General features: G+C 40.8%; 1 protein-coding gene across 1 annotated transcript; it reads right to left on the reverse strand.

Annotated features, from left to right (window-relative positions):
* Positions 1-19,681: 19,681 nt before the first annotated feature.
* LOC145807263 (uncharacterized) lies at positions 19,682-26,290 on the reverse strand. The gene is made up of 6 exons (XM_082905220.1): positions 26,095-26,290; positions 22,351-22,510; positions 22,111-22,252; positions 21,845-21,967; positions 20,039-20,075; positions 19,682-19,934 (listed from the first exon to the last, which is right to left on the reverse strand). The coding sequence occupies exons 1-5, from the start codon at positions 26,288-26,290 to the stop codon at positions 20,055-20,057; spliced, it is 642 nt and encodes a 213-aa protein (XP_082761346.1). The 3' UTR covers positions 19,682-19,934; positions 20,039-20,054.
* Between the last annotated feature and the right edge of the window lie 387 nt (positions 26,291-26,677).

Here is a 26,677-nt window from a genome sequence, read left to right on the forward strand (position 1 = left end):
TATTGATTACTGTTGGTTTTTCTGTTTATAATTACGGCATGTCACTGGATTGAGTTTTGATTATTTATTATTGGACTATTGTATAGTTATTCAATGTGTTTATGGATTCGTGTTTAAGGCTTACGTATGCCTTGGTCTTAGTCCCTGTGGGCCACGACCGGTCATACCTGGGTTTGGGGCGTGATAGTTACTTCATAGCTATGGTTAACGATGGAAATGGTACCAGATCATCATCCAGCGGAGCCGATCTAATGGAAAAGATTATGAAAAGAGCTGTTGCTAGTTTCTTGCAAACTCTGCAGAACAATATAACAAATATCGAAACATCGTGAAGGCCAACCACGATTAAACAGTTCCAAGACCTGAAACCTTCCACGTTCACAAGAGACACAAACCCATTGCTAGCTGAAGCTTAGGTCAAAGAAATCAAAAAGATTTTTCATGCTCTACCATGCACAGAAGAATAGAAAGTGTCATTCACCACCTTCACTCTTAAAGGAGATGCGCAAGAATAGTGGGTTCTCACCTTAGAAAAAGAAGAGATCGTGACTTGGGCAAGATTCCTAGAAGTATTCTATGAAAAGTATTTTCCAGAATCACTACGGGAGCAGAAGGCGTCAGAGTTCCTATGCTTGAGGCAAGGAACAATGTCGGCAGCAGAATACGAAAGTAAGTTCACTCGACTGGCGCGATTTGCACTGTATGTTATTCTAATGGAAGCTCGAAAAACTAGGAAATTCGAAGTAGGGTTGGATGGTGAAATCAAAGATAAGATTGAGGTTTTTAAACTACCAACCTATACAGATGTGGTAGATCGAGCATACATCGCTGAGAAGGGAATTAAAACTCCACATTCAGGTGGAATAGGTCAAAATAAGCAATTTTGGAAACCAGACCTGTTGACTCAACTGGTTCGGCCAACCAAAGTTCTACTATCCCCAGGAGTAGCATCATTCCGAATTGTCTGAGTTGCGGAAAGGCTTATCGGGGACAGTTGTGGCTCGACTTTTTTTGCGCTTCCCTTTCAGAAGCTCGAATTGGTCTTATAGTTCGGACTCCCGTTACGGTTCTGAATCTAATCCCACACAGTGTAATGTGAAACTGATAAACACCAAAAAGTCCAATCCGGCAAATCTTTTTGGAAAATTGATTTTAAATCAAATAATGCAAAAATTGGACTGCTTTGTCAGATTACAGAGTTGCCACCTAAATATTTTATTTAGGGAAAATTTAGGAAACCCTGACTCGGGCCAAAGGTCACATGTCCATCATTATCAAAGTTGCCTCGGCTCGAGAACTTGGATACAAGGGGGGAAGGTCATGAAATGAGCACTCCCGCTCGCCCGATCAAAGGATCGGCCTCTACTAATCATGATATGTTGTTTTATAAACCTCATGTTCTCTTATTCGGTTATTAACTAACTTTACTATGTGACGCACACGAGCAAGTATAGACTAAAATCGCAAGAATTGAAACATTTCAAGTCATGTTTGTTTGTGAAAATGGTTTGAATTTGCCACCCTCAAGTTGGCTTAAAAGTTTGCGGATTTGCCACCTCAAGTGGGCTTAAAACTCACATTTGTTGAATCGTTCCAATTCAAACAATCAAGTCTTCATCCACAGGAATTCATGCAGTTTAGCATTTAAGCACATAGCCTCATGGTAAGCATGCGAAACATGGCAATATGGCAATCACACTTATGCAAGTATGCTAAAGCATAAAGACTTACCGAGTACTCCAAGCCAAAACAAAAACTAGTTAGAAAGATGCATGATCCTAACTATACAAGATGCATAATGCAACACATGCAATATGAAATTAATAGGCTCCGCTAGTAATATGGCATTTGATTTGCAACGCTTTGATAACATGCTTTTAAACACGTATTCAAAGAAGATATTGAAATTACAATGTAGTTTGAATGATGCATCGAGCCTAGGTGTATGCAAGACAAATGAATGAATGCAAACATGCAAGTATAAGGTATGCTAATCGAAAATGTCCCTAATCTAACCATCGAAAGCGATTAAATAAAAGGGAGAAAGACGTGAGGTTAGAAGACATTTACACACGCACGCACACTTATTACAATATTATGCCCTCACGGAGGAGGGTCCGAATGAATAAGCTAACTAGCTATACTAACCTAATTATTACAAACCAAAACTAATTAACTATTCTAGCTAATTATTACAACACAATTGAAACTAATCAACTAACTTATTCTAAGCTAATTAATTACAACAAATTGGAATTGAATAACTAGTTACACTAACTAATTAAGTACAACACTTGAATTGAATAATTAGCTACGCTAAGTAATTAAAGCAATTAAATAGCCTCGAGGACGAGGGATGCATGCATGCTCGGTTGGTTTCCTTCCGAAAATCCACTGCCTTGCCTTTGGATGCCTCTGTTTGCATTCGTTTGATCTCTGAAAATTATGCCAACTCCCAGAATGCCTCTACTCCAACTCAGGAGCACACTGGTGTAAAATCCATTTCTGGCCTGTCGGCTACCGGTGATGGCTGTCAGCTACCATTGGTGGCTGGTCGGCTGCTTCTGGTGGCCAGTCGGCTGATACATGTGGCCGGTCGGCCACTGGTTTCCTGGACTTCCCTTTTCTGCTGCAACAGAGAGCACATAGAGACAAAGAAGTGTATTCTCAAGGAGTGTATGTACTGCTACCCTCCTTATCATTACACAAGTTCAAAGGAGTGTAACTCTTAGTTCCTAAACCATCAACCAAGCATTTTTAATGCATGATGGCTAAGGAACCAAGCTTGTACAAGCTTAATGAGTGCACAAACATGACTCAACAAAACCACAACCCTATCATGCATGATAAAGCATGATGATGACCAAGAAAAGTGACACGTTTCATCACTTTGAGTATGAAACGTCCCATTTTTCTCGTGTTCGGATTAACGTCTGATCTGAACACATGCAATGCAACACGAAAGATGTTTATCTTGCCTCTTTTACTTTGTTCATTTTGTTTACTCATTTTACATTACCGATTAGTCCTTTAATCGATTAAGTCCAAGGTGAAAGTCTTCTAAAGAGAAAGAAGTGTCAACCAAGGGATGATTTAAGGCAAGAGGGAGGTCATGCCTTTGGTTAGTAGAAACCCCCAAAATAGGATTAAAACCATTAAGTATAAACTCTATCTCAAGCTTAAAGGATTCCGAACTTGAAACAACTCTCAAAAGCGATTAAAAGTGAGACAAATGAGAATGTGACAGAGATTATGATGCTGAGATTACATGCAAAATAATACTACGACATGCAAGTAACCCAAGCACTTCATGCTTGAAGGCCTAAAACACCAAACTAGCGAAGCCATTTACACTACAACCATGCAATACAAGCCTCAAAGGCCTTAACCAGCCCAAAACAGAGCTAAATCATGCCAAAACAGAGCCTAAAACACGATGAGATTAAGGTACAAGATGCTAGAAAAACATGCTCACATATTAGCTTACAAACAAGACTCAAGAGAAACTCTCAAAAGCAATGAAAGAGTGAAATAAATGAGCATGTGACAGAGCTATATATGCTGAAATTACATGTAAAAAGACACTACAACATGCAACCATCTCAAGCAAATAATGTTTAAAGGCCTAAAATACCAAACTAGTGAAGCCATTTGCACTACAACCATGAAAAACAAGACTCATATGACCAAAGCAGCCCAAAAGAGAGCTAAATCATTCCAAATCAGAGGCAAACATATGCTGGAAATAAGCTAAGTTAGGCTACAAAAACGTGCTACCATGTGAAGCTAACTAGACATGCAAGTGAGACACAAGGAGGAGAGGCTAACCCCTCCATTTTTGGACTTCAAAACATGCTTTCCACCACTGAAATAACTCTGAATTTCAGTGGTTTAAAGGCCAAAAAAGTTTGATTTAAAAGCCTTGGAAAATGGCACAAAAAGCTTCACAATCAGGCAACAAGAAGGATAGACTACCCCTTTGCACAACATGACCTCAAATCATCATGTTAAGCCTAAAAATCATAGTTTTTTGTAGTTGAAAACCAGACAAAAAATAGTACAAAAAGGGGGAAAACAACTAATTAAAACCAAGCCTACAAGGTAAGTCTTATACCTCTTGAAGCACAACACAAAACAGGCAGAAATTCTAACTCAACCCTCCTTCAAGAGCTCAAACTAAACCTCAAAGAACCTCAACTCCAAGGTGAGAATGTTTGGTTAGGGGTCCTTGTGCAAAAGTGTAGAAAAATCTAACTATAAGGTACAAAATAAGAAGAGAGAGAAAGAATTCTAGAGAGAGAGAGAGAGAATTTTGCTCCAAATTGTCTAACCCTCCAAAATGGGGGAGAGACCCCCTTTTATATAGAAAAACAAGCTTAGAGCTTGTATTCATCCCTCCATACACGTGTATGGAGATGCACTTCAGTGAACAACAGCTGGCAAACAAATATCTGAAAAAGGAGAAAAATGACCGTCGGCCATCACCAGTGGCCGACTGGCCATCAAAGTAGCCGACTGGCCATCAACATAGCCGACCGGCCATCACTAATGGCCGACAGGAACATGTTATGGCCGGTAGGCCATGGGGTTGGCCGACAGGCCACCCCTTCCTCCAGACTTGAAGCAACAAGCCCTTGGTCCACAACTAAGCACAAAACAGACAAGTTGAGAGGCCCAAAGGCAAGGCGCTCGGCCGAGAACTTCAGGCACTCAAAACGAACACAAGCATACAAAACCATCGAGTGTTCAAACGATGACGTCGAAGTCTTAGGGACGGTCAAAAATGGGGTGTCAACAGTTGCCCCTCTTTGACAGAACTCGGAAGTCATGAAATGATGGGAGTGAATGTCGAAGCCCAGAGACGACCCATTTTTGACGAGGCCGAAGACTTGGGCAAACAAGCAAGCAAAACAAAGAACGGTTGTGCCCGCAGGCTACCTACGTATCCCTTTGCAAGGAATCAAACCAGCGTAGTTCTGGGGCAAAATGCAAATGACATGCACGATGCAAAAACATAACTTATGATTATGCAATGAGACTGTAATGAAATATCTAGATGCAAGCGCTATGCAAAGAAATGCTACAACAAACTCATTCACGAAAGAAGTAAGAAGACAAGAACCAAACTACATTTTAATGCAGAAAGGATGTAAGAAAATTATGCAGGCTTAACTACGCATCACGCAGGAAAAGCAAGGAACAACTCAACCTTTGGGCGCACCCGAGGCGTGAAACAAGATCCTAATGCGTGGCACATGCGAGGAGAAAGTTGGTGTGAACCCAGGGACACACCCTAATGTTCCTAACCAAAGAGAACAGTGATAAAATAATGAAACACGTCCAAATATTGTAACCAAAACAAAGAGCGGTATAAGCATCGGAACCCGTCTGAATGCTTTTAACCAAAACGTCCTAATACGTCACACACGAGAGGAGAAGATGATGATGTAAACATCGAATAGTGGTATAAACATCGGGGCACGTCCCAATGTTTTTAACCAAAACAGGGTGGTATAAGCATTGGAACACGTTCCAAACGCTTCTAACCGAGGGAGTGGTATAAACATCGGAACACGTCCCAATATTTCTAACCAAAATAAGGTGGTATAAGTATCGGAACATGTTCCAAATGCTTTTAACTAGGGGGTAGTATAAACATTGGAACACGTCCTAATGTTTCTAACCAAAGCAAGGTGGTATAAGCATTGGAACACGTTCCAAACGCTTCTAACCAAGGGGGTGGTATAAACATCGGAACACGTCCCAATGTTTCTAACCAAAACAAGGTGTGGTGTAAACACCGGACGTACCCGAATGTTTCTAACCAAAACAAGGGTTCAAAGGATAGGACTAATCTTACCGGGAGTTCGTCTGAATGAACTGCACATACAATATCATCTGGTTGCACCATCTTTGAATGAACCGTACATACAATATCGTCTGGTTGCACCAGCTTTGAATGAACCGTACATATAATGTCGTCTGGTTGCACCAGCTTTGAATAAATCGTACATACAATGTCGTCTGGTTGCACCAGCTTTGAATGAACCGTACATGTAATACCGTGCCTGCATAAGAAAGAAACTTAACAGGTACAATACAATAAGAATGCATGTTCTATGCACAATTGCAGTGATGTTAAGGCATGTTCCATGCACGATTAACAACATGTTCTATGCGAGAGTAACAAATGCATGTTCTAGGCGAATGTGAGAAGCGCATATTCTATGCAAGTGTGGTAAATGCATGTTCTATGTGAAATAACAATAATGCACATTCTATGCAAGATTAGTGAATGCATGTTCCATGCGAGAGTAACAAATGCACATTCTATGCAAAATTAACAAATGCATGTTCCCTGCTCGACTAATAAATGCATGTTCTATGCAAGTCGAATAACCATGACACACTGTTAGAAACATGTTTTATACACAACATGCAAGAAACAAAACAAAAACATATTCTATGCAACGAAAACCAGAGCATGTTCTATGTAACTCTCCGAAATGCATATTCATGCAATAGTACAAAATGCATGTTCAATGTACTAAAATACAAAACACGCGGCGCACGCCTTACTTATACGACGAAAATGCTCCAATGCAACATGTTCAAAAAGCAAATCTCCGATCTTGCGATATACGAAAGGATACGAAAAGGATACGCTTCGTCCAATAAGAGGCAAACAAGGATCACCAAGAACACAGTTCAAGTCTTTGCAAAGAGACCCCAAGCTCAATAGTAACCTTTCCTTGCACCTCTGAGGAAACAGGGACCAAATCAGTGGAAAAACACCAAAATAGGAACATTGGGGGCTGAAAGACCACCAGGGAGGGATGCCGGCCACCCATCGGCCACTCCTAGGCATCATCGGCCACAAGTTGATCTCATCAGCCACCAATGGTGGCCGGTCGGCCACAAATGGTGGCTGTCGGCCACCAATGGCAGATTCGGGGCAAAAAGGGGTTTTCACCTTGTGCCTTTAAATATACACCTTTACACTTCATTTCCACACAACCTCAAGTCTGAAAATCATCCTCCAAGCTCTCTAGACCTTCATCCTCCTTAGATCCGAGCAATACACGCATTTTCCAACGCCCCATAAACGTTTCCTTCGTTAAACCCTCGTAGTTTACTCTATTTTGAATAGATTGAAAATCAATTTCGGTGCTCTTTCCTTCATTTCCACCATTTGAGGCTTGTTTTCCTCGAGTTACCCTTGGGTTTGGTGCCCATTCCCGGCCTTTGACTTTTCTCCTATTTGTTCCTTCCGAGAGTTGACTTTTGGCTTTCTCCACCCATTTTCCCCATTTTCGACCACTTTCTCATTTTTTCTTGAGATGGCGGATGACATCCCATACGACGGAGCTCCTCCGGAGATGGAGGTGGATGATACAGAGCTTGAGCCATTGCCACTCAACATTCGACCTTTCGACCTGGCGATATATCATCCTGAGATACACGTGTTTCCTCTCGATAGCATTTGTCAGTTCAGAGGGTTTGCACAAGGCGCACTCGAGCACCTCTTGCTGCACGAGTCGGAGTCACATTTGTCTCATGGCTCTTCTGAGGTATACACTGTATCCTTACATTTTCTGTAATGTACTTTGTATCTTTTGCATAGTTCTCACCATCTTTCATCTGTTCATTCCAAACACATTCTTACACAGTAATTTTTTACACTGCCTTGCATCTACTTGTCCTAATCACAGGGGGATTCACGCGCCATTCGAGGATACGGGACCACCTCCGTGAGGGAGTGGTACGTGGAGCTCCTAGATGCTGTTCGCCATATCATTGACGAGGCCGGCTTTGGCGCGTTCTGTATAGGGCTCTCACGCCTCATAGCGAGTAGACCTCTACTGGGTGCTTTGGTAGAGAAGTGGTGGGATACCACCGATTCCTTTCACTTCTCTACCGCAGGGGAGATGACGATGACTCCCTTTGACTTCTCTATGCTCATCGGCATAGAGGTGGGAGGTCATCCGATTCCTTACGACACAGACATAGGCGAGTGAGAGGCCGCCTGGATTTATTTGCTAGGGACTCACCCACCCATCTCTCGATCAGGGATGGTTCGATACTCCTGGTTTGGAGACCACTACAGAGGGACGGCACCGGCGACTCGAGAGGAGACCAAGCAGTATGCCTGAGGTTTCCTGATGTTCCTGTTTGGCACTACCCTGTTCGCCGACTGAGCGAACACTGTTGGGCTATACCTTCTGAGTGCTTTGGTGGACCTATCCCATGTCCGACTCTACGACTGGGGTGGCTCTTTCTTGGCCACCTTGTACGGGTACATGAGCTCGACCTCTCGCCAGAGCAAACATCTGATAGGAGGCTACTGGAGGGCCTGAAAGGTACACTTTACTTTTCTATCTTGCATTTCCTATCGTGCTTTCTATTTTGCACTTTCTGTACACTGCACACACTGTAAACTATACATACACAATCTACTTTCTACTTTGCACTTTCTATACACTGCACACACTGTATACTGTACACACTGCACATTGCATTTTTTGGACATGGCACACATGTTCTGCTTTTCGCATTACTTGTACTTATTTGTTGTATACTTACTATTGCCCTTTCGCTTTCTGCAGCTATAGGTGTGCGCCTACTTTCTGAGACTTGCCCCAGAGCCAGAGGTGGAGATGCCTCCCGTCGTGCTATACTCACATCGGTATGACGGGAGATGCCAGTTGAGGTCCCGAAAGTCTTTCCCTTTCTTCCGTCGATACTTCGATATTGTGGCCGCGGCTGAGGTAATTCAAGCTTCTCTGTTTATTTCCTTTTTCCTTTGATTCTAACTCATATCACAATATCTAATAATAGCTAACAATCTCCACACTCTCTATTTACAGATTACTTGGCAGCCCTGGGTGACGATGCCTGATGGAGTCAAGGATTAGTTTACTGGGGTGTGAGAGGCTTCCCGTTTTCGGCTCCTGCTCGAGGGCCCGGTTTGTCGGGCATGGTTCTTGGGGGAGCGGTTCTTACGCCAACCATCGGCTTGCCCGAGCCGGTAGTTCCCATGCCACCTCCGACATATATGAGAGCGACAGAGAGATACTCTTTCCAGGAGATGATTGATTTCACTAGAGGCTGGGACGCCGATTTCTTTTGAGTCGATGGTGATTACACAGCCTTCATCCAGACATACCTCATGCCATTTCTGACTGGCGCCTGTGGAGGTGAGAGAGCTAATGCTCCAGCTGCGGGAAAGAGAGGCAGAGGGGCCAGGGTGACGGGGATCCATGGTAGGAGAGGTTCTGGGGCGAGATAGAGGACTGGGTGGCCAAAGATGCCTACTACGCTCACCTATTGGCGACATTCCAGGGAGGCTTGCCAGATCCCCATTGAGACCGCACTAGCCGGACATGAGCTTGTCGGGTTTCGAGGCCCGACCCCAGTATGTACCATACTTTACATTTTGCATTTTTACTTCATTTCAGTTATGCTTTATAGAACACTGATCCTCTTAATGCACTTGCAGGCACCCATAGTGTACATCGGGTAGGCCCTCGAGCTAGTGGCTTCCCTAACAGAGATGGTGCAGAGGAGTATTAACCTGTTCAGTCTCTACAAGATTTCGGTAATTTCCTTCAATTCACACTTCATGTCATGAAGCTTCCTACCGATCCATCAATATTTCAACTGTAATCTGTTCCACACTGCACTAATCTGATACACTGCATAACACTACATTAATACGCTGCTCCCATACACTGCATACTGTATACATATACTGCACTTATACACTACTCACGGTATATCATTTTTTGTATCTGATATACACCATGACTAATGCATTTTGACAAACTATCATTTTCAGATCCCGTCCCCATCAGACATTCTAGCAGGAGCCGCAGCAGGACCATCAGCACCTTCTCCAGCAGCAGGGAGAGAGAGACGGGAGGCTCTGGCTCGCAGCTGAGGCAGAGCCAGGGGCACCTGTGACGAGAGTGGCCCTTCAGAACCTGCTCTAGATGATGATGATGATGATGATAATGATGATGATGATGATGAGACGAGTGAGAACGAGGAGGCAGCAAGTCCACAGTCAGAGTCATCTGAGGACAGAGAGGACGACGCTGGCTCAGGTTCCGAAGGCGGAGGTGATGCTGAGGCAGGTTCAGCAGCTAGCTCAGATACATGATCCTCTGACAGTGACGCCGATGGAGACAGTGTTATAGAGTCCACTCCGTCGAGGAAGAGGACGAAGAGGGCCTCTCAAGCCTGAGATAGCAGGCGCTGATCTATCTATGCTTTTTACTTAGTTTCTTTTTGCTACTAGTGTTAGCACATTGTACAGTTTTAGATAGTTTTCTTTTCTTAAAAACTTGTTCTCTTTTGTAAAAAGAAACCATGATTGGAATGAAAAGTCAGTTTTTTGATGAAACGTGTTGCATTTTACATTCTAAACATCGCATTGCACCATTTTACACAAAAATGGGATTGATAGAAATTGAACTTTGTATGTTGCATTGGCAATTCCTTAATCAGGTAATGAACTGACTAACACATAACAAGCAGAGTAGAACAACTCAAAGAACAACTAATGCAACAACTCGATAAACAAAACAAACAACTTGATAAGCAAAACAACTCGATAATCAATAACAAGACAACTCGATAAACAAAGCGAAACAACATAAAAGCGACTTGACAAGACTCCAAAAACAAGACAGCAAAGTGCACCAAGAGTAGAACAAAACACAGGTTTTCAGCATTGCCAACACATAGGAAAGCCATAGGAATCAAGTCGGCTATAGGCAGAGACTGTTAGCCACCAAAAGTGACTATCAGCCATTAGCACTGGCCGATCGGCTACAAAAGTGGTCGGTCAGCCACAAACACTAGCCGGTCGGCCATTAGTGCAAGGAACCTCCAGATTGCTGCCACCTGTCTTCCACTCAGCACCTTATCTTCTAGAAAAGTTAGGACTTCGTAGTTTCTTCATTCCAGCTCTATTTTTGCCATAAATGGAGCCATTCTTTACCGAAAAACTCTCAACTTGGATTGTAATTTTAGATTGCTCAGAAAAAGTGAATTTCTGGGGTTTCTGGATAAATGCACTATTCCTGCTAAGTCATACCCCTCTGTGTTTTCTGTTTCTTCACGCCGTGGCTAGATGTTGGAACCTGGTTACACATGTTTTCAGCTTTGGGGGACAAGAGATATGTTCCACAATTGAAGAATTCCTAGTTCTGATGGAATCTTAGCGTAACGAGGAAATCCTACCCCAGTTCTGTTTTAGTCATATCCAGGCTTTAGGAAGGATGTGTGGGCTCACTTTGCACGATGCCCGATCTTCGGTTTGCAACGGAGAGTTGAATATTCCTAGTCTCATTCACCGATTTTCTAATGCTGGTGACCGCGGCGACCGTCTTTGGCAAAGTTTTCTACAGCATGCCCTTTGCTTGTGTATGTTAGCTCATTTTCTTCTTGCCCTTGGTTTTAGAGGGTCTAGCATTCGCTTGATTGAAGTGGCCCAAGGCTTGAAAGAGGGCAAGAGCTGCATTGGCTTGACACTAGTCGAGACTTTGATAGGCTTGGACGCCTTCCACCAGCGAGAAACAAACAAGTTTGCAGGAAGTCCACTACTCTTGTAGGTAATGTTTCCCACCCCACCTCACATGTATTTCTCACATCACTTGGCCCTTAGGCTCTGTTTTTTTCTCTAAAACCCTTTCTCACTTTTTCCACTCAACGCACGTCTCTCTATTCTTTAATCTCTTTTTTTTTCCCATCCCATCCCAGATATGGCTCATGGACAGGTTGAAGGTAGTGGACTCTTGCCCTGCATACTCAGCACGAGACTATTTCTTTCGCCAACAGCTAGTTGATTTCTTGAACGAAGGGTGGTGGTGCCACTGGATGTGCAACAGGTCTGCTGTCGACATTGCTTGGCGTTGCCCCTGGTTTGATCTGCCTGAGATGAGCTACAGCATGTCTCGACAACCTGGCATTTAGTTGATTGGCTTGACACACTGTGTCTTCTACTTTCCATTTTGGTTTAGGCATTAGTTCGGACACGTTCAGACCTGCCCAAAAGAAGGGGTAGAATACCTGGCTCCATTTCCAATCTGAGGTTCACAACTAGCTCGATATCCCATTACATGGAGGACAAGAGAACTTTTGGCTCCCGCTCCCAATTTTAGTTGCGCCCTTTCTGGCGAATGCATAGCTTGGCTTGAAGATTAGGCGCAGACCGGGCCTACTTTAGCATCTGAAGCTTCCACAAGCTCTGGGAGGGGACACAGGAACACCTGACTCATCAATGCCCCAAGTCTATTACTTTAATCTGTACTTTCAAGTTTTCCTTTTGAATGTAATAAAAAACAACTTTGATTTGTACCCAGATGTAGAGAACTCTGTATTGAAATCAATGAAATTGAAGGTTGTGGGCACCGAAAATTTTCCTTTTGGTCCAAAAATGGTCTAAGTTGTAAAAAAATTAATTTGAACAAAATCAACTTTTATTAAAACTTTTCAAAACCATTTTCGATAAGGATCACAACTGGACACACTTGGAACCTATCCTCGAGACGTACAACCCCGAATCCAGCAAATGGAAAATTGCCCTTTGTTTGAATAGTACTGCACTGCATTGTAACCAGCTCTCATAGTGAAGATCACAACCGAATTCTTGGATATAGGAAAGACAAAGATGACCTGAACAATCTCATGGACACAGTCGATTTGGAAGTGTTTATGGCTGGACTTCAGAATGAAGTTGCCTACGTATCTCAAAGATGGGAATCAAGCCTTATGTAGTTCGGTTCGGGTTCACTTGGATATTAACACTCTCCTTTTGCGCTCTAACTTTTGCCAAGGCCGCCATTTCTGGATTTTTAACCATGCAAGCTCAGTTTTTCTTATTTCCAATTTTTTGTGCTCTAACTTTTGCCTAGGTCACCCTTTTGGGTTTTTGGCCTAGCGAGCCACTCAAGGGTAATATTTTTTCAACTTGTCCATGTTGATTGGTTGGGAGAATTTGAGGCCATCTAGGTCTATAAGAATGACAGCTCCACCCAACCAGCTAGACTTGATGATGTAAGGACCAGTCCAATTAGGTCTGAACTTGCACCTAGGGTCGTGGATGGGAGCTCGGCTGTCTTTGAGAACTAAATCCCCTTCCTTAAGATTCTGAGACTTAACTTTCTTGTTAAAAGCCCTGGCAATCCTATGTTGATAACCTTTGATGTGGTACAGTGCTTTCAACCTTCTCTCGTCGAACATCATTAGTTCCTCGAACTTGATCTCCTGCCAATCTACTTCTGTTATCTGGCACTCAGCCATAACCCGCAACGACGGAACCTCTACTTCAATTAGCAAAACAGCTTCCATCCCATAAACCAAAGAATACGGAGTTGCCCCAATAGATGTCCGAATTGATGTTCTATAACCCCAGAGAGCAAATGGCAGTTTGTCTGGCCAGTCCCTGTAAGTTTCCACCACCTTCTGTAGAATATGCTTGATGTTCTTGTTGGCGGCCTCAACAGCTCCGTTGGTTTGCGGCCGATATATGGATGACTTATGAAAAGCCATGTTGTACTTCTCCAACAAATCGATCACTTCCTTCTTAAAGTGGGAACCATTGTCCGAGATAATCTCATTCGGGACCCCAGAACGACAGATGATGTTATTCCTGATGAACTTAGCTACATACGACACTTTTAGCACTGCGTAGGATTGGGCCTCGATCCACTTTGTAAAGTAGTCTATTGCCACCAGGATATACTCATGCCCATTTGAGCCTTTTGGTGTAACTGCCCCAATGACATCGATTTCCCAGACTGAAAATGGCCATGGTGAAGTCATGTTGTACAGCATCGACGGTGGGATGTTCATGCGATTTGCATGAATTTGGCGTTTGTGGCATCGCCGAACAAAACCAATATAATCCTCCTCCATAGTTGACCAGTAGTAACCTTGCCTGAGAATCTTCTGGGCTAGCATTACCCCGTTCATGTGCGACCTACACTCTCCTCCAGGGATGGCCTCCATTAGTTGCTTCGACTTCTCTGTATCAACATACAACTTGTGCATTCCAGATAGCCACGTTTGTACAACTTACCCCCGCAGATGATAAACTGAGCAGCCATTCGCCGTATTACGCTCTTATCTTTGTTATTTTCCCCTGGCGGATAAGCCTCATTTTCCAAGAAATTCCAGACATCATAGTACCAGGGGTTTTGATCTTGTACTTCATCTATTGCGGCGATCAACTCATAGGCCGGCACATATCTCTGTTCAATAATGATCTGATGCATTCAAACTCCAAAAGGGATGTCTATCATAGAAGATAGAGTTGATAAAGCATCAGCGAACCTGTTGTTCTCTCATAATAGATGCGTGAAGGTTAACTTCTCAAACTTAGGAATCAAAACGTCCAGGGTTTGCTGATAAACTTTCATTCTTTCTTCTTTAACTTTTCAATCTCCTTTTGCTTGAGATACAACCAGGTTCAAGTCCCCGATGACGTCCAATCTTTTTGCCCCTAGTTCTAGGGCGACTTCCAGTCCAGCGATACATGCTTCGTATTCTGGTTCATTGTTCGATACCTTGAATCAGAGTTTGAAGGCTAAATGTATATGAGAATTGTCAGGTGCTATCAGTAACACGCCTATCCCATAACCGTACTGGTTAGATGCTCCGTCAAAGTACATCGTCCAAGTTTCTTACTCAACTTGCAGAATGGCTTTATCTGGGAATAGGTACTCTACTGGTTCGTCCCCTCCCACTAGGTGATTGGCTAGGAACTCCGCTACCGCTCTCTCCTTAATAGACTTGTGGGTCACGTATTTCAGATCAAACTCAGAGAGAAGAAGCAACCAACGAGCTAGCCTACCCGTAAGCGCTGGTTTCTCGAAGAGATATTTGATGGGATCTAATCTCAAAACCAGAATTCACTACAAGAAACTGCATTTTTCGCAACGCAACAAAATATGTTGCTAAAAAGGAAAATTCGTCGGCAAAGAGTTTTGCCGACACACAAAGCTACGTTGGCAACCCGTAGGCAAAAGTGAGTCGGCAAAAGTCTTTGTCGATGAAATTATCATTGCGTTGGTAAAAGTAATACCTTTAGCGACGAACATAGTCGTCGATAAAAGCCTTCATCCATCGTCAGCAATTTACCTTGCGTCGGTAAAAGTCATTCAAATATGATGATTGTGTGGCACTTTTCGCGACACATATTTGCATGGGCAAAAAATATACTTTTAGCAACAAAATATGCGTCGACAAAAGTAAACTTTTGGCGACACATTTACGTCGGTAAATGTTGTCATTTTCCTACGATTTGTTTGTTGATAAAACTTCACTTTTGGTAACGACAAATTAGCATTGGCAAAAAATATACTTTTAGCAACACAATATGAGTGGGCAAAAGTAAACTTTTGGCAACACATTTACGTCGGTAAATATTGCCATTTGCCGACAATTTGTTTATCGATAAAGGTTTACTTTTGGCAACGACAAATTGGCATTAGCAAAAAATACACTTCTAGCAACACAATATGAGTGGGCAAAAATAAACTTTTGGTGACACATTTACCAACAAAAATAATTGAAAATAATTTATATATTTTTATAAGATTTGCAGATTTACAAGAGGCATCCCTCAGGCACCACTATTACAAACTAATAACATTAATATGAAATCACCTAAAGTTGATGTGCAAGCAAAAAAAACACTAGTGATACTGCTTTCAGAAGCAATGTATAAAACCTAAAAGGGTAAAGTCACTAAAATACCCAAATACATCCAAATGGTGAACCCACATTAGAAACAACAGATAACAAAATGAAAACATGAAACTAACAAAGACAGGAAAAACGGCATGAAAATCACCCACAAACTTGTCCAGCAGACCAAAATCTAGTAGCAGCCGCCTCACAGCAACATTGCAGCAGCAGCAGCCCAGCAAGCATCAGCCACGAGGGCCTCAAGAGCAGCAAACCAACAGCTGCAGCAGACCAGCAACTGCAGCAGACCAACAAGCAACAGCCATCAGCCACTAGCAAAAAGGAGGATCTTGTAGCAATCTGTATTGATCAATGACAAGTTTAAAACAAAGTCCATTAGCTTTTTTATTGATTTGGTAGCAGTCTCTGTGTGTGTGTGTGTGTGTGTGTGTGTGTGTGTGTGTGTGTGAGTGTTAAGCATTACTATAGTAGGCTTAAAATGACACGATTCAAGTGCAGAAAATAAACCACATCAACATATTGTAAACTACATACTTCTCAAGCAAATCCTAGCAAACTGGGCACTTACAAAAACCTAAGGAAAAAGGAATCAATTTCCTCTATTGTGCCAAATTCAATGTATTCAAAGAAAAACAATAATAGATAAACTGTCACTCCCGCACCACCAAGAAAAATAATTAAAAAAGAAAAAGCAATAATTATTTTAGAGAAGATATTTCAGAAGAAAGCTTTACAGCTGTCAAACCATAAGCACCTGTTTCTGGAACGGGGAAGGAAGGGAGTTTGGGGTGGATCAGCTATGCTAAATAAGAATGGTAAGTTTAATAAAAACATTTAAATGAAATTCTACCAATAGACGCCAAGGTAGTCAAGGTTCGTAAAGTTCCATTACTCATTATGAAATACAAATCAATTCAATTCATATTCTTCACCAGTAAAAACATTATCACCAATAAAATTAAGGTTAAAAAAACTACAAAATATTAGAAGACTTGCAGAATGAGGGGGGAAAAAAAGATTTTCTTATTTACCTACAACACGAGAAACAGCAACTTCCACCTCCCCACGTCCTCCAGGGCCTTTCATGTGAATCCTGTAAGTTTTCCCAGGGGAATGTCCAAGTGACAGGAGGCTCCCGAATCCAGACTTCCCAGCTGTAAAGGAGAGGGAGAGATAAGCCCAGACAAAGAAAGAATAACTTCTTCTTTTTTTCTTTCTTTTTTTTTTTTTTATATACAAAAAGAAAGAAAGAAAGAAAGAATAATGCTCAAAATTGATACATAAAATTTCAGTGCAGTACTCTGATATCCAGAATTGGTGATTTAATCAAACTCTCTAATGGAAATGTCATAACTACAAACTTTATTTCGGGAAGTTGTAAAACTTTTGATTGAATATCACAAACTAAAAGATTATGATATAAACTTTGTTATTCTAGCAAGGTAAACTGTTAAATGTCAAGTTTTTGATCGGCCAAAGGAGCTGAAAATTATTTCCACATCAATAAATACATGGCTTGAATAGTTTTACTTTTCTTTTTTTTATTATTATTTCCATATCGATAATTGTTAGTATTTGGATGATAATTAAGTGTGGAGAAAAGTTTCAAAGCAGAAACAATTTGTTAGTAAGGAAAAATTTAAAATACTTTCCACTAATCAATATTGAACTCAAAGCCTAAGTGGACGAGTAGTCTGCACAAGCTAATTGCATGCACATAGTGATATGCTACTTGCCACAAATCATTTACTTGGGAAAATGACATTATATTATGGACTTCATGGAAGAAATTCCACTGAAACACTTGCTTCAATATTGATCAATCAACTAGTGGGAGTCAACATGAAACAATCCACCAATAAAAATTCATTTGAAATATTAAAACACACCTATTGGAATAAAACAAACTTCAAGGACAAGGGTATTTCTTTTCATTCAGTTTCACAAAATTATAATGCATCAAGTTGATGACTACTTTCAACTATAATCAACAGCAATTATAAAATCTCAATCAGAACCACTATTCCTTAATCAAGAGTTGTGTGGCTACATGAGTCACTGAAGCAAGAACAAGTACAAATGAACATATGAAGTGTTATATGCTACAAGATTGGAACTCAGGAAATGTCTTTAATGCCTCACGTTAGATAATGAAGAAAAATTGTAATCAATAAAAACAGTAAATGTCCTGAGACCCAAATATTAAAATGAGTCCAGGATTAAATGCTATAATAGATAAATATACCTTCATTTGCATCTCGAACCATTTGATAACTGACAAATCTTGAAAAAAGAGTAAGCTACAATCAAAAACTACCAACCCATTAAGATGCTATTACTTTAGAACAAACCAAAGCCCTCCACTCTCTTAAATGAGGAAGAAATTGTGTGTTGTGTGTTTGGGGGGGTAATCAATTAGCATTTTATGAAAACACTTGACAAAAGTTAAGATTTCAGATTTTCAAGTTTTATCTTTGACCAAAATATTTATCAAGAGGCTGCTAATTTGCATCTCAGCCAGCCATGCCTAATGCTAAACCAACAAGAGGAGAGAGCAATCCAGACAAAAAAGGTTATACCCAGTGCACAAGGCTCACACTTATAGCAGGGCCTTGGAATGGAGCATTGTGTCCAAGTTCCTCAAGTAGTACCACAACCTCAATATAGAATCTATAAATTGAGTGTATAGGGTTGGGCCTTCTTTTTATTTATTTGCTTACAAAATATATATATATATATATATATATATATTTGTTGTCCCTCCTTGTTGAAGCTATGTCAATAATTCTTATGGCAAGAGCAGAATAAGGAAATAGTCACTTTGCTTTACCTGAGTTCTATATTCGAGTAGGCAACATCTTTAGTTTTTTATTCTTCAACCTCTCTCATCTGCTTTAGTTTTAGATCGTAAACAATTATGCATAAGACTGTGCACATCACCCTCTTGTTGTCTATGTTTATTCTTCTTCTTTTATATATACATATGTGTGTGTGTGTGTGTGTGTGTGTGTGTGTGTGTGTGTGCAATTCGTAAACCTTGTTTAGTGTAGCCATGTTCAATTATCCATTAAGGTAGGTTTTGGTTTTTGATTACAAACATTTTTTTATGCTTTCCTCATGTTTCTATTTCCAAGCCAACTAAAATAATGTACTGAAATGAAATTCTGACAAGAGAAAAATCACTTTACTAATACTGACAATATTAGCCACTAACATCTCTGTCCTAACCAATCCTTACAAGGTCAGAGTAACAACTTTGAGGAGTATAATCAAACCAACAATTCCTAAAACTTCACCCTTAAAGCAGTGCCAACCATCACATAAATAACCTTATTATAGGATATAGTATTGCTTAGAGAATATCTTCTTCATCAATATGTTCTTCTAAGGAGGCAGATTTGAAATAACATTTTCTTTTTCTTTTTTTTTTTTAACCCCTTTTGTTCAGCAATAGCTCCTGCCAGGAACTAAACATCCTATAGGAAGGTATTAACCAAAAGTTGTATGGTTGGTTGGAAGCTTCTAAGAAGAAAAAGAAGAAAGAAACTTGCTAGATCAGCCATACAGCAGCCAAAAGGCCCGAAACAACCATACAGCAGCCAGAAGGATGCCTCATCAAGCTACCTTCGGTTCAGCCATAATCACACATCTTTATTGATCCTAAACATCTCACATGATCCTGGATCTGTGCAAGAATGAATTGGTCTCTACTTAATTATCATTGTATTGACAATCAAAACTATAATGCTTCTAGAATTGCATGTCTGTGTGTAACATGGATGGACATTTATACACTTAGGCGTATGCACATACGCAAATATGTATTGTTAACAAAATTGCAGTAGCAACTCCAGGTTGATAATTTTTTTGGCTAAATGCCAAATCTGATATGCATCATTTTCACACTAATTTCCCAGCTCAAAGCACACAGAGAGAGAGAGAGAGAGAGAGAGAGAGAGAGAGAGAGAGAGAGAGTTACCTGCAAGGTATTGTGCTTGAGTTGTGGTAATAGTGTCTGTAGTTACTCCACTGACGAGGGGTCCCCCATATTGCAGAACATGACGACCTGGTGTCACATAGCCCTGAATGGTTGGATACCCATGGTTGCAAGAGAGAGGATGACCCATTTGTCCATATGGGACAATATTTGTGTTAACTGTGCCTGGTACGCCATATATTTGAAGGTAATGCTGACCCATGTGAGGATTGTAGACACCCTGAAAAAATAGACAGAACACACCATGGTTGTGCACATATTCCTTTCCAGAACCAACTGGAGTACCAAAATACCCATTAGCAGTTGAGATTTGAATTTACTGACCTGTGGGTAGGCATATTCAGGTCCAAAAGATGCGTACCTGCCAAAGGAAAGATTAATGCCTTGATGTCAAAGAGCACATCAATTAGTTTAGGTTGTAATGCAAGTGGACGTCAGATGATTATGTAACTGAACACATGAAGCTCTGACATCATAAGAACACGGCTTTTCTATCATACATAAATTACCATGACAATCATCTTGTGCTGATGCATATACCTTTGGTTTTTTGAATTAATAATAAAAACATAAAAAGCGAACGAGTTCAAAAAAATATCACGAACAAACAAACTTTAATTCACAAAAGTTAACTTGATTTTCACAAGTGTCTGAATAAACTTTGCTAGTAAACATCAACTTCTACAAACCTCTGGTTGATAATCAACAATGACTTCAACAAAGAAAACGGACGCACAAGAATTTGCTCAATTAGCTATTTGTCTGGACAGAGGCAATTTAACTCTCGTATAGGCTCATTTTGCCCACAAAAGTGCAAAATCATGCAAGTTTGTAGAGATTGAGAACACCAACAAGTGGAAGTGGATTTTCACATAAGTCTTAGTTCATGCTCGCCGGCCATGGTTATGTATCTCGTACATGGAAGAGCTTGGTAGCCGCTTTTCTCGATAATCTTTAGGTAACGAACCTACAAAACACAACATTTACATAAATACAGGATATTATTTTATTATGGTTGTTACGTTACGTTAAGAACCAAACTGAGCATCCATAAGAACCAAACAGCAGGAATGCATCATCATGAAAAGTCACCAAAGCAGTTTCCCCAACCAACTTGAATAAAATAAAATAAATTTCAAAGTTAAAACCAGTGGCACTGTTCACTCCTCGGAACAAGAACAAGACCAGAACTAGGGCAAGTAGGCATCAACCCCTTCGCTTAAGGTTTAGAAGTTTCACATCCCAGCAGCAGAAAGCAGCAAGCAAGAATCAGAATAATTATAATACATAGGTTCAACCATGCTCAATGACTAACATCTGTGGAAAACCACATCTCTAAGAAGTTCAACAGGCTATTCTATTCTAAAAGGAAATACAGTGCAGGAGCAGGAATACCACTTCAACAAGCACAGCTTCTGTCAATGGCTAATGACAAATTACAGTGCCAAAAGGGCTGAGACAGACAGAGAGTAGTTTGGCCTTTTTTTGTATCCACATCTGTGAATTTAAAAAGTAGGTTGGCCCTTTTAATGCAGAGTCAAAAGGAAGTAATATTGGAATAGGTAGTTACAGGGGAGTAGTCGTTCACAGTCATTCATGACCTCTGTTGGGAGGACAAGCATTTCAGGGCATAATGAAACCCAAAAAAGAGTCATACAAAATGCAGATTTATGTATCCTGCAATCTTGGGAAGTGAGTGAAATAGTATTCTCAGTCCAACAACCACCTTTTTTTTTTTATTTTTTTTTTATTTTTTTTATATTTGTTGATTTGATCAAGGAGAGTAGAGCAGTAATGGAAGGTGCATGGCTACATGCAGGTAACAGGGAGTGATATCCTGCATCAGATTTGAGTGTTCAACCACATCAAGTATGGATCCTCTCACCTGATTGGAACACAAAGTTTGGTTTCGTTTTGGTTTATCATTCCTGATTGGAACACAAGGTTTGGTTTTATCCATTCCACCTTTGTCTAGATAGATTAAAAAAAAAGAAAAAAAAAAAGACACAAACACAGCAGACACAGAAAGAATGAAGCATTGCAGATATAAATGCAACAATATCTGAATTTTCTATTCAATAAAAAATTAAATTAAAAAAATAAAAAAAATTTGTATTTGAGAGGGGAAACCTGGATTCCTGAAACAGCAAAATATGGTATCTCAAACTTCACACGTATAGGAGCTTTTCTCTCAGAAGCTGCATCTTCAGATGTTATGCTGGGAAGAGTATACTTCGCTCTAAGCATATATTCCTAAATTGAATTTGCAAAGAGTGTTAAAATCCCATGTCAAAATTGCAAGTGGAAAAGATACTGTAGCCCCACATAACCAATAGCCGTGAACAAGAAATTACTAGCAAACAATACACTGAGAAAAATTTGAGGTAAACTCTCACCTTACCACCAGGAAAAGATTTAATTTTCCAGATCAAAGCATCCTTTTCTGGTGCATATGAAGCAGATCCCAATGATGTCCGAACATTTGGGTTGGTACCATCGGCTGGAACAGGCAACTCAATCTCAACATTTGTAGCAGTGCTGTAAAATTGATTCAATGCATGAATTAGTTAAGAAAAATCTAATGATCAGACATTTCAAATAGCCCAAGCAATTGACCCATAAATCCTTAGCCATACATGCGAATGAACAACGGCAGGGCTCGACACCACTTCTCCCCCAAAACAAAGCTTTTGTTGCTGAGCAAGGTCTCGGATCTCAGAACAGAGACCACCCATAGCTTCGACAAAGGAACTAGGAGTGGGGACCTCGGACTGAACCCCAATCGAAGCCCTAGGGCTCATACTATAGACACCCCATTTTTGACCGTCCTCAAGACTTGGACGTCACCGTTTGAACACACGGTGATCTTCCATGTTTGTGTTCGTTTGGAGTTCCCGGAGGTCTCGGCTCGCGTGCCTTGCCTCAGGATCTCCGAACTCGACCGTTTAGTGTCTGGTTTTGCACCAAACACTTGCATCTTGCCCTTGAGAGGCAAAGTGGGGCTTGTAGACCATCCCCACCCACCACCGGCAGTGGCTAGATGCCACCGGCTGGTTTTTGCTGCCACCGGCAATGTAGTTTGCCGGCCGGCACTTTTTGTTGCCGGTCAGCACTTTTTTGTGCCGGTCGGCACTCCTTTTGGCCAAGATAGCATTTTTGGCCGGCCGATTGCTGTTCATCTGCTTTTGCAGATATTTTTAGACAGCTGTCTTGCTTTTGCATCCCTCCATACACTTGTATGGAGGGATCTCCCTCTTGCAAAGCTTGTCTTGTAAGCTTTACAAGACAATATAGAGAGAATCTCTCTCTAAGGCAAAAAAGAAAGGCTTGGTTAGAGACTTAGGATATTTTGAGAGCAAGAACATCCATTGTTAGGGTTTGAGTTCTAGGGTTAGAGTTAGATACACACTCTATCTCTCTTTCCCTCTCTTTTGTTCACTAGGTGTTTTGTGTCTTACTATTGCACACAAACACCTAGTGTTTCACCTTCCTCTTGGAGTTGAGGTTCTAAGGAGTTTGTTTTGAAATTTTGGTGTTGGATTCAAGCTCAAGGAGGCCATTGGAGCACCATTTGTGAAGGGGTCTTCAAGGGTGAGATTCTACTCCTTTTTTTCCCCATTTTTGCTTTGATTTTATACCTATCTTAGATCTGTTTTTGTGATTATTGTATAACATAAAAAAGTTCTGTTTTTAAGCCCTCTTTATTGTTTATTAAGAGTGTTTTGTTGTTTGAGGGTTGTTGACCACCCTTAGGCCTCAAAAGGCGTCATTTTGAGCCATTTTGTGTTAGCTCCGGGATTTTGGTGTTGAGATCTCTTCACCACTGAAATCTTGAGGGATTTCAGTGGTGAAGATGATGCTTTGAAGTCCCAAGAAGGAGAGGGCCACCCCCTCTCCTTATTGTCCTTGAAAAGGGCATATTTTGGCCTCTTAAGGAAGCCTATGCTTGAGTGTGTGTTGAGCATATTTGGTTTGTTTTTCATGCTTATATATCCATGATATAACATGATTTCAAGTTGGTTTTGGAACTCCATGCATGCTTAGCATAGTTGCCATGTAATGCCTTGTTTATGCCTTAATGTGCCTTAGGTTGTTAACCTTTGTTGGAGCATGTTTTAGGCTTAGTCTTGTGAAGATTTTGTGTATATCTTGCCATGTTTTAGCTCTGTCCATAGTCGTTTGGGTTGATCTTTGCATGCTTGATATAGCTCCTTTGTATTTGGGCTTGTTGGCCTTGAGCATGTGCATGTATAGCATGGCACCTTTGCATTGTTTTGGTGATTTGGGGCCACCCTACATGCTATTTCAGTCCCATTTTCATGCTTGTTTGATTGCCTTGCATGCCTCTTTAATGCTTTGGAAGCTTGTGTAGCAATGCTCCATGCTTTGGTGTTTATGCATGCCTTTGTTTTTGGGTCATTTAGATGCCATCTAAGTGGTCATAACATGCATTTTCAAAGCTTATAATGCATGCTAATTGTTCATGTTTGTCCCTTTCAAGTGTGCTTGAATGTTGTTTGATTTGTGCTTAAGTGTTGGTCCTTATGTGCATGTGTGTATGTATGCCATTTAGCCCTCACTTTTTAGCACTTTGGCCACTGTTTTAGGCCTATTTTAGAGCTGCCTAATTCATGTATAAGTCCATCTTTCCATCCATTTGCATTGCCATGTGTATGCTTGTATGCTTGCATAAGTACCTTGCCATGCCATGTTGCATTCTTAGCTTGTATGCCTAGGTTGCATTGCATCTTGCATGCATGCCTTGTTCCTTGAATTGGTGATAGGAATTGGGCCTAATTTGTTTGATTGGTTTGCATGCATTTGAAATCAAAGTTGCATACTTGGTTCTTTGGGCCATCATGCATGGAAATGCGTGATTGGTGGTCCGAGAACCGAGGCACATGTCCCTTTGAGTCATTACAATGATAAGAGACATGGTTGGTGCATACATGCTTTGAATTGTGCTGCCATGCTTTGCCTTGCCCTCTGTTGCTGTGAGTTGCAGGTTCTGCAGGAATACTCTGCCAACCGGCAATGTAATGTGCCGACCGGCAACAATTTCTCTGCCGACAGATTCAATTTTGTGCCGATGGCCATACCACATTGCCGGTGGCAATCTCAATCAGCCGGTGGTGATCCTCTCCGTCCAAGGGATCAGTCCTGAGGCTTTGACAGCCTCCAGAGGAGGAAAGGAAGGAAAACAGAGGCAGCCCATGCATGGTGGCGCGCTTCCCGAGACGATTTTCCTGTTTTAATTAATTTATTTAATTTGTTAATTAAATTAATTAATTTGTAATATTAATTAGCTTGCGTAGTTAATTAATTTGTAATATTTATTCGGTCCCTCCGAGCGAGGGCAAATCTGTAATAAGTGTGCGTGAGTGTGTGTATGTCTTCCAACCTCACGTCTTTCTTCCCTTTTATTTACCTGCTTATGATGGTAGATTAGGGCATGTTTAAATTCAGCATAACTTATGCTATGCATGCGTGCATTCATGCATTTGTATTGCATGCATTAGGCTCGGTACATCACGCTAACTGCATTCGTACTTCAAATCAAAAAGTGAATATGTGATAATTGTGCATTTTCACATGACATGTTTAGGATAGCCGAGCCTATTCTAGCAACACTTTGTATGCGATGCATTAGGCACTTAACATGGACTTGGATCATGCATGTTTGCTAACAAGTTCTTTGTTTTGGCATGGAGTACTATGTAAGTATTTCCGCTTTAGCATATCGCATGAGTGTGAATATTGCCATGACAGCATGCTTAACATGTGGCTAGATGCTTATGTGTTATAAACTGCTCAGATGCCTGTGGGTGAAGGTTGGATTGTTTGAGTTGGAAAAACTCGTTGAAATCCGCATTTTAGCCTACTTGCGAGTAGCAAATTCCAAAGCATTTTCAAACCGAATGGATATGCAATGTTTATTTCCAAATTAGACAATCTAGTCTATACTTGTTTGCTGTGCGCATAACATAGTAATTCTAGGCTAATAACCGGAATAAGAACACATAAAGTTTTCAAAATCAGACATCACGGTTAGTAGAGGCCGGTCTTTGGACCGGGCGAAAGGGGGTGCTCATAGCTGACCTTCCCCGATCGTACCCAAGCTCCCGAGCCGAGACAACTCCGGTGATGACGGACACGTGGCCTTCGGCACCGAGTCAGGGTTTCCTAACTTCTCCCATAAAAAAATATTTAGGTGGCGACTCTGTATCTGGCAAAGCAGTCCATGTTTGGCACTACTTTTTCAAAAATCTGTTTCTCAAAACGATTTGCCAGATTTGGACTCTTTGGTTCAGATTAAGAACCGTGACACAAATCGAGTCCGAACTGTAGCACGAGGCCCACGCGGGCGCTGTTACACATACCCAAAACGATCTCAGAGGCAGAAAACTGATTTTTACCCCCATTTCGCTTCACGATGTCCATCAATGTTAACAAATCCCTCTCCAACAGTAAATCTTTCACGATGTGCGAACTCCCCTTAGGCGAAGGAGAACCTTCAGTCACTAACCCATCAACCATCGTACCCAAATTGCGTAAATTAGATGTGAGATCAGCCATTATCAACGAAATGTTGAATGAGAAAACCCTATAAATTTAGGCAATTTCTAGAGAGAAGGCAGAGTCTCTCTCTCTCTCTCTCTCTCTCTCTCTCTCTAACCCATCTTTTCCCGAACCCTCAAAATCAAAATTATATTTTTAAAATTTTAAAAAGTATAGATTTTTTTTTTTTGAAAAAATTTAAAATAATTTGAAAGTAATAAAAATCAAAATTATATTTTTAAAATTTTAAAAAGTATTTATGACCTAAAAGATAAAACTATATAAAAATAATAAGTATTTTTTTTTCACCCAATTTGTTTTTAGTTTTTTAGAAAAAAAAAAATTTAAAACTAGTTTCTGAAAATAAAAACAAACATATTGAAATTGATAATCTAATCATATTCT

This window comes from Camellia sinensis, chromosome 14 (assembly GCF_055761805.1).
Source record: "Camellia sinensis isolate YWXY chromosome 14, ASM5576180v1, whole genome shotgun sequence".
NCBI classification, from domain to species: domain Eukaryota; kingdom Viridiplantae; phylum Streptophyta; class Magnoliopsida; order Ericales; family Theaceae; genus Camellia; species Camellia sinensis.

Coding starts and splice junctions, on each gene's coding strand:
- LOC145807263 (XM_082905220.1), bottom strand. CDS start 26,290: ATGGCTGATCTCACATCTAATTTACGCAATTTGGGTACGATGGTTGAT. Junction 22,253..22,350: donor CTGCCGTTGTTCATTCGCAT/GTATGGCTAAGG, acceptor TCAATTTTACAG/CACTGCTACAAATGTTGAGA. Junction 21,968..22,110: donor AATCTTTTCCTGGTGGTAAG/GTGAGAGTTTAC, acceptor AATTCAATTTAG/GAATATATGCTTAGAGCGAA.